The sequence below is a fragment of the Lynx rufus genome, unplaced genomic scaffold (genome assembly GCF_022079265.1).
Source record: "Lynx rufus isolate CCGP_SWC_20201006 ecotype Redwood Valley unplaced genomic scaffold, mLynRuf1.p SCAF_10, whole genome shotgun sequence".
Classification (NCBI taxonomy): Eukaryota; Metazoa; Chordata; class Mammalia; order Carnivora; family Felidae; genus Lynx; species Lynx rufus.
The window spans coordinates 56162869-56179350 of NW_025814824.1; the positions used below are offsets into that span (position 1 = coordinate 56162869).

General features: G+C 43.6%; 1 protein-coding gene and 1 non-coding gene across 2 annotated transcripts in view; both read right to left on the bottom strand.

The window, feature by feature from the left end:
- Positions 1 to 16482, bottom strand: part of KIF24 (kinesin family member 24) — a 49608-nt gene that overhangs the window by 1921 nt on the left and 31205 nt on the right. The window contains exons 8-10 of the mRNA XM_047065606.1: positions 9981 to 10052; positions 7162 to 7271; positions 988 to 3213 (exon numbers count right to left, since the gene is read on the bottom strand). Coding sequence (XP_046921562.1) covers positions 988 to 3213; positions 7162 to 7271; positions 9981 to 10052 — 2408 coding nt within the window. The remainder of the gene's footprint in view (positions 1 to 987; positions 3214 to 7161; positions 7272 to 9980; positions 10053 to 16482) is intronic.
- Positions 8308 to 8380, bottom strand: TRNAK-CUU (transfer RNA lysine (anticodon CUU)). Its single transcript has one exon. It is a non-coding gene; the product is annotated as a tRNA-Lys (tRNA).

Here is a 16482-nt window from a genome sequence, read left to right on the forward strand (position 1 = left end):
CTGTCACCTGTTCTTAGGGCTTATTTAGGCACTAAAGATACCAGGAAAGAGGCACTTCTCAAGCTGTCCCTGCCTCCCCAGCTACACTGAAGGACAGGGATGAGTGCTCTTTACAGGAGCTGCTCATAGCTTCCCTGCCAAAAGGTTCAAGGCTGTGATCACTGGAGGTGACACACTTGGCACAGGGTAGAGCCTGCTGTTTTGCCTGCCATCATCTCTCCTCCCTGGGCGTCCAGGGACCAAAGCAGGGGGTTTGAGCTAGAAACTGGAGGATCTGCCAGGCTCCTCTCACCTGTGCATCCCTGCATGTCCTTTTCTTTGTCCATGGCCTTGGCCTGGAGCCAAAGTGAGCAGCAGGCACACAGCCGGCCTAGATATCAGGAGCCCTAGCAAAGGGCTGTAGCCTCTGTTCCCACACACCCACCCTGCCCTCCATCTCCCAGCCTCTAATGCTGAGAGGGGCCCTGCTTGATCCCTCTGCCTTTTTTTTCTCTATGCCTCTGTCTCATCTCTTTTTGCTGCACCATCTACAGCATCCTTTGGGGAAAGCAGTACAAACCACTAGTCCCTCTGTTTTTGATCAACTTCACCATTTTGGAAGGTGGCCAGCCTGTCTTGGTTCTGCAGGCACAAGGCTACAGCTTTTGCATCTCTGGGCAGCACTTCAGGAATACAGACCCGACAGAATGAAAAGGATTCTGAACTTACCACAGGTGACAGATCCTCCCTTCTCCCACTCAAGTCCCAGCTTTCCCAGACTCAGGGTTCATCCACCCTGGTGGACCTGCTCCCATACATTTTATTCTTGCTCTCCATGTCAGGTGCATCTAGGCAAGCTCCCTTGAAAAGCTGGACAAAGCCTCTCTAGTTGTAGAATAGCTCTGACACTGAGCCAACAATAGCCATTCCCAGGACAGACAAAACGTTAACCTGGGGTGGAAGTAGGGGTGCCGGAGGGGCTCGAGTCTTGGGGAGTGTCCAACTTACTGTGCATGCCCCAGGGTGAGCTGATGGACTTTTCCTGCCGTCTCTGGAGAGCAGCTGGGGATCAGGGGAGAGCCTGGCCTTGCTAAGCATCTTGGGATCAGCCTGTATTTGAGCCATACGACGTCTGTGTTGGAGCAAGACAACTTGATGGGGTCTGTGGACAAACTCAGCTCCTGCCAACCAAGACCTGTTGGATGTTTTCTTTCCTGGGCCCAGGGCTGGTCAGCCATATCACTACTTTCTGTTTGTGGGGTGAATATAGGCCCAGGGTGGGGTCCTCCAGTATGTATGGTGGGGAAGGGCTTTCCTGGGAAACCTTGGGAGCTGTTCAGCTCTGTGTCCTTAGCATCAGCATCATACTGCTGGCTACCCACATGTTCCTGGGAGAAGAGAGCAGTCTCTGTGCTCTCGCAGACCCCTCCTAGGTCGGCCTCACTTGTGGGTAGCTTGTCCGGAGGCTGCTGATGGATGGGTGATGGGGACAGAGCTGGAAGACCACCACTAGGCTTATTGTCAGGGGGAGATGATGAGAGCCACAGGTGCCCAGTTGCCGAAGAGATTGGCAGAAGTGCCTTTTGATCATCAGATGACACTGTGTGGTCCACAGCTGGTCCCCCTGTGTCCACTGCCGCTAGACTATGCACAGGCCCATCCTGGGCCAGCTGCTCCAAGGAAAGAGAGCCCTCTTTGTCTGTGTTCTCCAGGAGGGACACAGTGAGGGGTGCCATCACTCCAGAAGCATATTCAGAGCATGTGCCTGATTCCCCTTTAGAGTCGTCTTGGTATGCGTAACTGTTCTTTGCTGTTGGGCTGTCTTGTCTGACTTCTTTCAGAGGTGTACTGACTGTGTCTCTTTGGTCTGGAGATCTTGCAACTGCAATGTGGGATAGTGAGAAAATGAAACCATCTGCCTCCAGGGATGGTGAAGTACCCTCGGCCTGCCCAGGATCCTCACTTCTGAAGGCATTCTGTCTGAGATCAAAGGCTGGGCTGCCACCTCTTTTCTGGCCATATACAAACTCTACCTGTGAGCAGTAAGGCTTCTCTGCCAGGTTGTCTCTGGGAGAAGGTGCTGAGGAGGTAGAGTCCTCCTCTCTGCTCCAGTCCAAAGGTAACTTACTTGGGCTGTGGCCACGATTAAGTGCTGCTCTTCTGTGGCTTGTGGGGTCCCTGGAGTACATCCAGCTTCCAGTTAGACACTTCTCATCACCATCTGTCCTGGGGTTAAAAAGCAGACTTCGCTGCCTTTCAGCCACCTGCTCCTCAGGTCCTTGTTCCCTCTGATGAAGGAAGAATGAACCTTCGCTATTCTCTAGGGTGTTTCTCTGCTTTGTGGTTCTCTGACTGGAGACATGTGAAAAAGAATCTTCACTGAAATCGCTGTCATCAAGGTCCTCAGTTTGGGCTCCATCCTGGCTCTCAGAGTAAGAACAGAAGGGAGGAGGGGTCTCCTTCTGGAGCTGCCCCTCTAGGGGCCTGTACTGGCATAAAAACCTTTCCAGTGGTTGGTACTTTAACTTCTGCTGGAGGAGAGGCGGCTGCTGGAACTGCTGGTGATAAAAGCGCAAATGTTCCTCCCTCTCCTTCTGGTGTGGAGGGATGTCTGTCCAAGCTTCAGAGGCAGACCTGGCAGGTATGCTCCCCTTGCTGCCCTGACTGTATTCTGCCAAGTGGTGGAGGTTGCCAGCGGAGAGCTCAACTCGTGACACAAGCTGCTTCTGCACTGGCTGCACAGTCTGCACTTTCTTGCACTTGGAGGGCAGTTTGCCATGCACCGGGTCTTCTCCTGGGCCAGGGGTCCTGCTTCCCCATCTGCGGGCAGCTTTGTGGCTCATTTGAATTTTCTCAGAGCACAATGAGGCAGACTCTTCTCTTTTTTTGACTGAATGTCCAGACCGTGTGGCTCCCTTCACAGGGCTAGTCTGAATGACCCATTCTTGGTGAAGACTCCCTCTGGATCCACCCCTTTTACTGGGAACTTTAGGTACAGGAGCAAAAGGGATATTGGGTGGGCGGTTTGCCAGAGGATGAGCCTTCCCTCTCGTGGAACCGGGAGCTGCTGTGAATGACTGCTGAAGTCCCAGCTTGACTTTTTTGGGAGAACACTTATCCCCTGGCAGGGCCACAGGGGAGCTCTGGATTCGTTTTGGAGAAGAGTTTCCAGAGGTCCGATTTCGACTGGTAGCTGAAGCACAACACTTAATGCCTTTCTTTAGTTCTTTGACCCTGTAAATTACCATTTTATGTTAAATGTGTATTCCTGTATGCTCCTTAATTCCTTTTCTATATTTTTCAAAAACGAAACAAAAAGTCTTACAAAAAAGACAAGTGTATTCTCTGAGGATATAAGCATATACCTAGCATTCTATGATCAGAAGTTTTGGAAATCACCTCAGTCCCATGGGATAGGCCAGAGGAGCTGGTCTTGGAACTGCACTACATCCATGTAGGACCCATGCTGTACTTCTTGAAGGTGGACCAACTCAGGAGCCTGGTGTCTACCACTCACCTGCCCACTTTTCCTGCAGCCCATCTCCTTTCAGCCTTCTCTAAGAAAATGAATTCCCTCAAACTTGCTAGAACTCAGGAAGCAAAACCTTCTGGAAATAAGCAGGCTGTGCTAATTCCACTAAAGGAAAAGTGACCTGTCTATTCCTCGGGTTTCTCAACCTTAGCATAGTGGTATTTGGAAAACCAGATAATTCTTTGTTGTGGGGAACTGTCCTGTGTTGTGCCCTATGGGATGTTTAGCAGCATCCTTGGCTTCCACCTACTAAACGTCAGAAGCACTTCTAAGTCATGACAATCAAAAATGTCCGTAGACATTGCTAAATGTCCCGTGGGAGGCAAAGTTGCCTCCTAGGTAGAGAAATAGAGAACCATGCTCTATTCCACATGGGAATTTTAGAGAAGATGGAAAAGCCAGAATTAGGTCTCTGCTAGGATTTAGTTGTCAAGTTCAGTCTCTTACTCTGTGATATTTAAAAACACTGTAGGAATTTAGAATTACAAGGTGACATCAAGTAAAAATGTGACTCTCCAGTAGTTTGTAGATTCTTCATTAAAATCCCTTAGGAGGTGGGGTGTCCAGCTGGCTCATTCAGTGGAGCATGCGACTCTTGATATCAGGGTCATGAGTTCAAGCCCCACGTTGGGCATGGAGCCTACTTAATTAAAAAGATATATTTAAAAATCCTCTAGAGGGGCGCCTGGGTGGCTCTCAGTTGGTTAAGCGGCCGACTTCAGCTCAGGTCGTGATCTCATGGTTCGTGAGTTCCAGCCCCGCATCGGGCTCTGTGCTGACAGCTCAGAGCCTGGAGCCTGTTTCAGATTCTGTGTCTCCCTCTCTCTGATCCTCCCCTGTTCATGCTCTGTCTCTCCCTGTCTCAAAAATAAATAAAACGTTAAAAACAAAGAGTGTTTCTTTATTAAAAAAAAAAAAATCCTCTAGAAGGGAGTACTACTTCTACTTGGGGCCTCCCATAAAATGTCTCTTCCATTATTTTAAGTTTATCCATTTATTTTGAGAGAGGCCGAGAACATGAGTGGGGGAGGGGCAGAGACAGAGGACTCCACACTGCCAGCACAGAGCCTGATGGAGGGCTTGAACCCATGAACTGTGAGATCATGACCCGCGCTGAAACCAAAAGTCAGATGATTTAACTGACTGAGCCACCCAGGTGCCCCTCCATTGTTTTGGTTTTAATCCAATCATTACTGGTAGCCAAATGACACCTGGTCATTTCTGAAAACCAAGATCGTAAGTCTGACACTGAGACTTCATTTAAATCTTACCTTTAAGTCTGAGAGCCAAGGAAGACAGGCAACATAGCTAAGCAAAGAGATGTAGGATGTGACTAAAGACACACGAATTGTATCCATGGGCCTTTGTTTAGGTGTTGCAGTAGGACATATAAGCAACGGGCTGAGAGGTGCCATGGTAAGTCTAGATGGTTCCATATTACTTCCTATTATAAAAATCTTAAATATTTTAATTAAGAGAGAAACATCAAAATTTCTCACTAGGAGTCACAGTAAATAACTATAGACAGCTGAGTGCCAGAAGGAATCCTACAGGTAATTTGGTCATTGATGCTAACTGCTTCTAGTGTACTTTTCATGTCACCAACATCACAACTATCAGTGAGCTCTTCTGATACATCTATTAGAACTATGGAACTTTATTTCTGGACTACTTAGCAACATTCTTCTAGGCCTCATTTAAGCACATAAAATAAATGGCTTTCATTTATTTTTTTATTTTGAGAGAGAGAGAGAGAGAGCGAGCGAGCACATTGAGTGAGGGGCAGAGGTAGAGAATCCCAAGCCCCCTCCTTGCTCTCAGCACATAGCCTGACTCAGGGCTCTGTTTTATGAAATGTGAGATCATGACCTCAGCTCAAATCTGAGTTGGATGCTTAACCAACTGAGCCACCCAGGTGCTCCTCATTTATTTTCAGTAATGTATTAGACTGCTTCAAATGAAGCGAATTCTATTATACTTTTTCCATTCTCTTTAAAGCCAAAATTATTTCAAATAATTCTGCAATTATACTTAATACATCCCCTATGAGAAAGGGTTATTTTCATCTTCCTTTACTGAGTCACTAAGTGAGGAGATGGTCTTGTTCTCTGCTTCTAGTGATGAAGTTATTAGTCTAAGCAATTGATAACAATGTCTATGATTTGGAGAGTGAGTGGGGTTATGAAACAAGTTCAGCTTACTGTTAATTGTTGAAGCTGGGTAATGGATACATGGGGGTAAAGAATTTCCAGCCATACTGGGTTTTTGGAAACAAGTTTGGATCATCTCATATCTTCTATCTGATCTCAGTTCATGAAGTAGCCTTTCCTCTAGCAGTGCTAGTGAGCAGGCATTAGGAAATCATGCAATAAAAGAAACCTATTTTGGGGACCTATTAGTATTACCATTGGTTAAATTAACACATAAATTAAATTAACATATTGAGTAGTCACTGTGTGCCCAGCATGTTGGTAAGCCCTTCACACATACTATCCTCACTGATTCCATGTAACTGTTGTAAGATGTAGATGCTAATATCCCCTGTCGGATAAGGAAACTGGACCCAAAACTTATGCCCAAGACCACTCAGCTATTTTGAGGCAGAAGTAGGATATTGGCCCAGATAGTCTGGACTCCAGAGCTCTTGTAACCACTGTGTCAAGTATCTCTCCTATCTAAATGAGATGGTACACAGAGTGCCTCACCCTGACACCCAGGAAGAGTTCCTCCTTTCATTCACAAATATTTATTGTGCGTCTACCAGGTAAAGCACTGTCTGAGCAATAGATACGGTAGAGAAAAAGATAAGGTTTCCTGTTTTCATTGAACTTAAATAATACCTCACTTTTCCTTCCCAATGAATTTCATAAAATGCCATGGATACTAAAGATTCCTCAACAGTAGTAAAAAAAAAAAAAAAAAAAAAAAAAAAAAAGAAAAAGAAAAGAAAAGCTTTCCCTCAAATAGTTTGTTAACCTTGGAGAGGAGACAGCTTCTGGGAGACCACAGAAAAAGATGTAAGACAGGACCAAGCAGCAAAGCAGCCAGAGGAAAGAATGGAAATGGTAGCGTCTTCATCCATGGTAGGAAACATATGTGACCACAGAGAAAGACATGGGGTGGGGTTGGGGGGACCCTGGCAGATATCAAAGTCACCCCAAATATATAGTCAAAGGTGCTGGCTTTACCACCAATTCCCAATGAGCCCTTTTAAAGTTCCTGCCCTTCTCTGGGCTCAATTTATCCTTCTGTAACATGTTATATCTGGGTTGCTCTCTTCTGAACCTGCAAAGTTCCAAGTGTCTCTGCTTTGACAAGTAACATGTATTCTATCCCTTACTATTAGGGCTGAGGCTAGCAGGAAGAAAACCTTGAGCCTTCAACTCCAAAGAAATTTCATTTCCCAATAGCCATTTAAAAATCACCAATGGAGTTGTCTCCTGAACTGGGGAACGTGTCCTCTTCCTCTTGTCACATTCACACTTGTAAAATGGCAAGGCCTACCAGGTCACATTCTTCAAATTACCAACTGCACATTCCCCTTCAGTACTAGGATCACTGCCTCAAGAACAGGCTTCTGGAGCTCAAGATCAGACCCCTATGTGTGTATGAGACCTGTACACACGACCTGCTACCTGAGAGCAACTCACCGGTCAGCATAACGCAAGGTATTCAGAGTGTGTTCAGTGGCCACGTGGCTTGGCGAGATGTTGGCAATCATGCATGTTTTGGCATCACCGATGAAAGAATCCTTCAGGACCTGTCCAAAACAGAAGTCAAGTCAACGAAGTCAACTAACAAGGGGCATATTGACTACTTATTGTGGGCAGGACACTGGGCCATAGCTCCCCATCCCCTACAAAAAGGCAGTTTACAAAGAAGAAATACAAATGACCAACCATGTTAAAAAAAAAAAAAAAAAAAGGTACTCACTTCACTACCAAAGAAATACAAACAAGCCATTAAAAATACTAATATTTTTCACCCATAAGATTAAGACTCATGATGCCTGCCCTAGTGAGGGTCCAGGGAAATGGGTACTTTTCTACATTGCTACACTACTCATGTAGCATGTACCATGAAATGGTACTTCCTTTTGGGAAGGCAGTTTGGCAATATGCATGAAAACATAAAAAAAGTGCACACTTCCAGAATGTTATCCTAAAGAGAACTGTTCAATTAAAAAAAAAAAAAAAAAAAATATATATATATATATATATATAGGATATGCATTACAACATAATAAAAATTGGAAAATCTAGGCATTTTTAAGTAGGGAACAAATCGTTAACTGAATATAATACAACCATTAAAAATAATTATGTGGGGCACTTGGGTGGCTCAGTTGCTTAAGCTTCTAACTCTTGATTTTGGCTCAGGTCATGATCTCACAGTTCGTGAGATCAAGCCTCATGCCGGGCTCTGTGCTGTCAGTACTGAGCCTGCTTGGAATTCTCTCTTCCCACCCCCCTGCCTCTCTGCCCCGTCCCTGCTCGTGCTTGCACTCTCTCTCTCAAAAATAAATGATTAAAAAATTATGTATAGCTGTACTTAGGTACACAGGAAGATCTAAAACTTAATCTGAGTGAAAAGGCATATTACTCCATAACTATGTAAGTAGATCTACATGTAGATATATGGACAGAGAAATGTCTGGAAGGATGTCCACCAAAACATAGCAGTGATTATCACTGGGAGGTGGGATTTTCTGGTACCTCCTACCATCTTCTTTGTACTTGTATATATGGTCTGAATCACTATTATTATTTAAAGATTTTGTTTGTAAATAACCTCTACACCCAACATGGGGCTTGAACCCACAACCCTGAGATCAAGAGTCACATGCTCTACCAGCTGAGCCAGCCAGGTACCCCTGAATTATTTAATTAAGTAGGAACACATTTTCTGGGGATGGTGAACTTGTTTTAAAAAATAACAGAGCCAAGGGGCACCTGGGTGGCTCAGTGAGTTAAGCATCTGGTTTCAGCTCAGGTTATGATCTCACAGGACGTGAGTTCGAGCCCCATGTTGGGTTCTGTGCTGACAGCTCAGAGTTTGGATCCTGCTTCAGATTCTGTGTCCTCCTCTCTCTCTGCCCCTCCCCTGCTCACATGGTCTCTTTCTCTCTCAAAAATAAACATTAAAAAAAAAAAATAACAGAACTAATGTCAGAATCACCCATAAGAAAGGTTTTCTAAGTTTCTGGCTGAAATGTTTGAGAAGACATCATCTAACCAGTTCCGACTACTAAGGCGTTATGTTATAGGTTCTGCTACAGGCCCTGTGGAGCCATTAGGATAGCTGCACAGACTGAAAACCTCTCCCAAAATACAAAGATCTCATAAACTGCCTTCTACCCTAGTCCATTCTCCACTGGGCACAGGACTTGGTGCAGAAGGGAATCAGAAGCACCCATAACTGCCTTCACAGCAGTTTATATGTAGGTAGACCCCTCCATGGGCCACTTTTCTATAGCTATTACAATGCTGACTTACTAGCATTTTCTGTTAATAAAGCACAGTTTCATGACAGAAAAATGGAGGAAAAAATTACCTATAGTTTTAACACTCAGAATAATCAGTTAACACATGCAGAATTTTTTTGTGTAGTTTTTGTCTCATAACATATTTTTATACTATAGATCTTGGTCATCTTTCCTATCAGAACCTGTCAAAAATCTAGCTCATCCGGGGCACCTGGCTGGCTCAGTTGGTAGAGCATGTGACTCTTGATTTCAGGGTTTTAAGTTCAAGCCCCATGTTGGATATAGACATTACTTAAAAATAATTTATTTTTTATTTTATTTTTTTTTTTTAAGAGAGACAGCACACGCACACATGTGAACAGGGGAGAGGAGGAGAAGGAGAGATACAATCTTAAGCAGGCTCCACACTCAGTGCAGAGCCCGATGCGGGGCTTGATCCCACAACCCTGGGATCATGACCTGAACTGAAATCAAGAGTCAGACATTCAAGTGACTGAGCCACCCAGGCGCCCCAAAATAAACTCTTCAAAAATACATCTATCTCATTCTTTTTAACTCCAGCTGTTATTTTTTATCTTGAAACACTAGTCTAAGTCTTACAGCTAAGAAAGTACTTAGTACAACTACACCAACCTCCCTTCAAAGGCTCAAGAGACTCCACTAAATAAAAAATATTTCTTTATATTAGAAATTGGCAAAAAGCTGTTGAGTAATGACCAGAAGAGCACCACTGCCCCGAAAATGCCCAGCTGCCTCCCACCACAGGCATCTCTGCCTGAGGATGCCCCTCTCTAGAATGGGCATCCTGGAATGAGCCCATTCCAGGCTCCTGGAAAGAATGAGCTCCTGGAAAGAATGTGACCCTTTCCTTCCCTGGACCCCCAAGCTTAGCATCATGCATTGCTGGCAGTGGATGCTTTGCTGAATGAACAAATGAATGAAAGAACAAGTGAGAACAAACTCAAAGCTCACATTTAACTTTACCTGAGTTAATTTGCTTTGCCTGAAGGGAGTGTGGCTGTGTTCCTGATCCAATGCTCGGATACATTCCTTCAGCTGCAGAGTAGCATAACAACAAACACATCATATATCACATGCAAAGAGAGAGTTAACAGATCAGACTTTTCTTAAATAAGCCACACTCAGGCAATCCTCCAAAAGGAAGTCAAATGCCCTGGTAATGTCTTGTCCAACAAGAAGAATCAAGCTAGACTGGGAAACAACATCCTGTGCTGTGTCTAGTTAAGGGCCACCCAACATAAAGGCTGTGATCCTAGAATTAGCCCTGATAGCAGGGAACAGACAAACCAGGTAACTTCCCACAAGGCCCAGAGTCCAAGCTTATGTGGTGGCAGTTCTGGCTTGCCACCTCCCTTTTTCTCATCTCCTCTTATACTATTATCAGCTATGGATGTGCTGAAGTAGAGAGAGTATCTACTTGACTCCCTCAACCTCCCTGCTCCCACACGCATACCTATAGGTGTAGATTCAAGTGTAGACTCAGATAAAAGTTTTCTGAGTGGGACAGAAGAAATTCTAGAGTCAGAGCTGGAAAGGAACTGGGAAATCACCTAAGTCTACCTTCTCATTTTATTTTTTACCTTCTTATTTTAAAAAGGCAGGGACTGTGTCCCAAAGGCAAGGACGTATCACTTGCTCCTAGACATAAGCCCCTCAAAAAAGTGCACATTTGAACATCACTAGCGCTCAGAGATCCACATATGTAGACCTCCAGGGGTACCATGCTCATCAGAAAGAACAGAACAGGGGCGCCTGGGTGGCGCAGTCGGTTAAGCGTCCGACTTCAGCCAGGTCACGATCTCGCGGTCCGTGAGTTCGAGCCCCGCGTCAGGCTCTGGGCTGATGGCTCGGAGCCTGGAGCCTGTTTCCGATTCTGTGTCTCCCTCTCTCTCTGCCCCTCCCCCGTTCATGCTCTGTCTCTCTCTGTCCCAAAAATAAATAAACGTTGAAAAAAAAAAAAAACAACTTTAAAAAAAAAAAAAAAAGAAAGAACAGAACAGCAAGGGCGAGGGGAACAGGAGGAGGGAGAAGAGATCTCCTATTTCTGAGTCATGTATCTAGGTTAAAATAAAGTAAATGTAAAGGAAGGGAGGAAAGAGGATGGAAGGAATCCTTGGAAGTACCCATGCTGGAGTTCACCAAGAACAGGTAATTAGCCTTGAGAGTTTGCTATGGCTGTTCTTAGTGGCAAATATTGAGGTCCACAGCTAACTCCTCTCTATCCAAAAAGCTGCAGTATATAAGAGGGAACAAGTATCCTCCACTTTTTGAAAGTTCAGGTTATGCCATTTCACTTTTATAAAAGGCCTACATTAGTACCTGTCTGTGCTAACTAAAAGAAATTTAAAGAGGATTTTCACTTTTATTTTAAAAGGTGAAAAGTAAGGGCCCCTGGATGGTTCAGTCAGTTGAGCGTCTGACTTCGGTTCAGGTCATGATCTCACAGTTTGAGTTCAAGCCCTGTGTCGGGCTCTTGTGCTGACAGCTTGGAGCCTGGAGCTGCTTCAGATTCTGTCTCCCTCTCTCTCTGCTCCTCCCCCACCCATGCTCACACGCGCTTTCTCTCTCTCTCTCTCTAAAATAAACATTAAAAAGTAAGGTGAAAAGTAAAAATAGTATTCAGCGTTTATTCTGCAACAAGCCTTTACAGGTGCAGTGCGTGTACCCTGAGCGGCAAGAGTGGTACCGTCCAACTGCTTCCCAGGGAAGTACATTCAACATCTCAGCAGAACTGTATCTCCATCTGTGTTTTATTTATTTAATTTAATCAACTAACTTAGTATTGAGAGAGAGCGAGCGGGCGGGGGAGGGGCAGAGATGGGGAGAGAGAGAATCCCACGCAGGCTCTGTGCTGTCAGCGTAGAGACCAACACAGGGCTGGAATTCAAAAGCTGTGAGATCATAACCTGATCTGAAATCAAGAGTTGGATGTTTAACCAATTGAGGCACCCAGGTGCCCCTTATCTTTTTTTTTTAAAAAAAAATTTTTTTTTTCAACATTTATTTATTTTTGGGACAGAGAGAGACAGAGCATGAACGGGGGAGGGGCAGAGAGAGAGGGAGACACAGAATCGGAAACAGGCTCCAGGCTCTGAGCCATCAGCCCAGAGCCCGAAGCGGGGCTCGAACTCACGGACCGCGAGATCGTGACCTGGCTGAAGTCGGACGCTTAACCAACTGCGCCACCCAGGCGCCCCAACCCCTTATCTTTTAATAGTTTTTTTTTTTTTAAGTAAACTCTAAGCCCAATGTGGGCCTTGAACTCACAACCCCAAGATCAAGAGTCACATGCTCCACTGACTAAGCCAGCTAGGCTCCTCCATCTGTGCTTTATTTTGATTTAGTTTGTACACCCATTAGCAAGATGTATCTTAAGGTATCAGAAAAGCCGAAGACAGGCTATTTTTGGCATTTTGGGAATGCACACACTTTTCCCATATAAATTAATGGTAATCACTTCTTTGCCTTATGCCATTTTGGCTTACAAAAGGTTTCATGGGAAAATTCTATTTTCAGATAGAGAAACCTATATAAGGGAATTTCCTCTTTTATTACAAATACCCCAAACCTGAGCACTAGGACAGTTCTCCAAAAGGGACAAACAGGTAGCCAAATCCTGCCCCTGAGTTACACCTGCCCCTTACATACTCAAATCCAAGTGTGGCCACCAATCCCTATGAGTCCTTGAGTCCCTTTAGCCCTGTTGAATCAGAATGGGAAGTATACTTTATTAAACTTATTAAGGGAGAACTAAGGGGAATACCCAAGAAGAAAATAAGGTGTACCTTTGTGCACCTTACAAAGCACACGATTTTTAAAAATTTTTTTTAAATGTTTATTTATTTTTGAGAGAGAGAGAGTGCAAAAAGGGGAAGGGCAGAGAGAGGGAGACACAGAATCTGAAGCAGGCTCCAAGCTGTCAACACAGCCCGACACCGGGCTTGAACCCACAGACCGCGAGATCATGACCTGAACCCAAGACGGATGCTTACCCGACTTGAGTCTCCCAGGCACCCCAAAATTTTTTTAATAAATATTCTTAAAATTTTTATTTATTTTTTTAAATTTCATTTTTTTAGAGAAAGAGAGAGAGCACAAGCAGGAGAGAGGGACAGAGGTAGAGAGAGAAAGCCTCAAGTAGGCTCCAGGCCCAGTGCAAAGCCTGATGTGGGGCTTGATCCCATGACCCTAGGATCATGACCTGAGTTGACAATAAGAGTCAGATGCTCAACTAACTGAGCCCCCCTGGAGCCCCACAAAGCACAAGATTATGATGCTGTTTTTGAAGGCTTGTTTCTAGGCTCCTTTGCATGCTACTGACCTTGTGAGATAGACATAGTCCAGTCTCAAGAGGTTGTATGACTTCACATGGACTTCTTCCCAGGTTTTATACTTGATTCCTGGACCATAATTTTACATATGAGAATCACAGATTTGTAGCTAGAGAATATGGACCCCTGGCCAGTTCACTTAATCCATCTGAATCTTAGAAACTTAACCTGTAAATGCTATTGGTTCTGGGGCTCCTTTGAGAAATAGTTGATTACAGGGCTAGGGCAGGGAAAGCATAAAGATGAGTGTGTGACATCTTATAAGGCCAAAAGGCAAGGATATGCTCAAAAATGATGGGGGATGAGGAGCCTGGGTGGCTCAGTCAGAGCCTGAGACTTCGCCTCAGGTCATGATCTCATGGTTTGTGAGCTCGAGCCCCGTGTCAGGTTCTCTGCTGTCAGCCCAGAGCCTACTTCAGATCCTCTGTCCCTCTCTCTCTCTGCCCCCTCCCCTGCTTGTGCTCTCTCTCCCTCTCTCAAAATACATAAACAACAACAAAAAATGATGAGGGCATATATATCAAAATGATACAGGAGCCAACTTGAAAGAGCTCACAATGGCCAAATCTGGGACAATCTGAGCAATAAAATAATGATAGAAATGTATTATAATCTAGCAAATAAAAGAAATATCCATTTACTGTTATAATCTAATAAATAAATTGGAGAAGAAGGACAGCTCTTTCTTACAGCAGAATTCCAACTAATTAAGGTAAAAAGAGTGATAGGAACAGGAAATCCGACCAGGTAAACACCACAGTAATTGTTGCAGATTAAGAATCATCAATGGATGACAAAATTAGGCAGCAAAAGTGTGATGTAAATAGGATATCTGCATAGTTTCAAAGTATCTCCCCATAAGATATTTATTAATTACAAAAGGAAAAATGGTAACATTACGGTGGAGAAACCTAGCACAAACCACCTTAAGTGATCAAAGTGAACATCACCAGTAGTAAGACATACTGATTTCATGCACCACCTGATATGATCCACCAAGAAGGACACAACTTATGTGGTGTTCTTGCTAAAAATTCTTTACCTTGATCGAATCTGAGAAAACATCAGATAAACCCAAATCCACAGACAATCTGCAAAATAAAAGGCCAGCACTCTTCAAAGGTGTTAAAGTCACAGACAACAAAAACTGAGGAGACTACGAAGACAGAACAACTAAATGCAATAAAAGGTCCTGGACCCAAAAAAGGACATCAGTGGGACTACTGGTGAAATTAAAACAAGGTCTGTAGATTAGTTAATAGTATTATTACTTTTTTAAATATTTAAAACTTTTATTTGAGAGAGAGAAAGAGGCAGGCAGGGGGGTGGGGGAGAGAGAGTGAGAGAGAGAATTTCAAGCAGGCACCATGCTCAGCACAGAGTCTGACACAGGACTCGATCCCATGACCCTGGGATGACTGAAATCAACAGTTGGACATTCAACTGACTAAGCCATCTAGGCACCCCTTTAAAATTTTTCTTTTTGTAGTTAATAGTATTATAACCAATGTTAATTTCCTGATTTAGAGCATTTTATTATGGTCACGTAGGATGTTAATATTATGGATGCTGGGTGAAGGAATGCTGGGCATTTATTTTTGCATCTTTTTGTAAACTTAAAATTATTCAAAAATTAAAAAGATAAAGATAGATGCTCTCTCACCTTTCTAGCCTTGCAATTTATCCTTCATGAGGCCTAGAAATAAAGTACCTAGCTAGAGACTTCAGTTCTGGTCAAAAGGACTTAAATAATATGGAGGAGCACAGGCAGCACTGTAGAGCTGCAAAAAGGAATAAGGAAGATCTTTATACAGAACCGTGTAGGGAGCTCCAGGATACTGGTCAGGGAAAAAAGCAAAGTGTTTACAGTATGCTACCCTTTTGCTTCTGAGAACAGCGTTGAATACATATATATTCAATGTACTGAATGTGTGTGTGTGTGTGTGTGTGTGTGTGTGTGTGTGTGTGTGTTTATCAAGTGACTTTGCAACACAGTATTAGGACTACACATCCCTAACCAGATACAATTTAAGAGTGAAAAAGAAACTGCAAAGAAATATTAATTTGAATTCAGTAATCATATTATGAGTAGTGTTAGGATTATTTTGAAATGTATACATACTGAAGTAGAGCTAATAAATTAATGTTAGGAACTAAGAATTCTAGCATAGGAGAGAAGGGAAATATAAATTCAAAAAAGTTAACCAAAACCCTTGTAATCTGAATTTTGAATTAATTTATTAGTATGAATCCCTGATCTACCTTCCCTTTCAAAAAAAAAAAATCTATTTCCTAGCTCTGTCTACTAACCCACTTATGGTATAAGCACCCCTAGTGCCCCTTAATGGTCTCTAAATGTCATTTCCTTCTAAAACCAAGGCTTGTTGAAGAACTGGCTGATTCAAGGTCTGGAAAAGGAAACATACAAGATGAGCCTAGATTGGGGCACCTGGGTGGCTCAGTCGGTTGGGCGTCCAACTTCAGCTCAGGTCACGATCTCGCGGTCCGTGAGTTCAAGCCCCGCATCGGGCTCTGGGCTGATGGCTCGGAGCCTGCTTCCGATTCTGTGTCTCCCTCTCTCTCTGCCCCTCCCCCATTCATGCTCTGTCTCTCTCTGTCCCAAAAATAAATAAATGTTAAAAAAAAAAAATTAAAAAAAAAAAAAAAAAAAAAAAAGATGAGCCTAGATTATCTTGTCATACCAGAAAGCCAGGAAGCTATTCGAGACTAAGAGGGCTGGTCAAAAAAACAAAGGAACATACTTGAAAAAGCTCCCACTGGCCAAGTATGTACAATTTAAATAGCAAAAAAGAATAATGATTATAATGAGTTTATAATAATACAAAAAAAAAGTAAACAACAAACTCATTGGTCATGTTTAGGTTACTAGGACACCAGTCATTCTGCAAAATGGTGAGTAAAGGCAAAGAAGCAAGAATTTATCTGGTCTCTACTGTATGAACTATATTTCAGAATCAGACGGTTGAGGGAAAGTTCTTTCCAGCTAATAAAGAAGGAGTATTAGAATATCATCATTTTGGAATCTCTAGTAAAACAGCAGATACAGGCGATGTTCATCAACGGCTGCTAAAACCACTCAATGAAAAAGTCTGATAGGAAACTATAATGGAGGA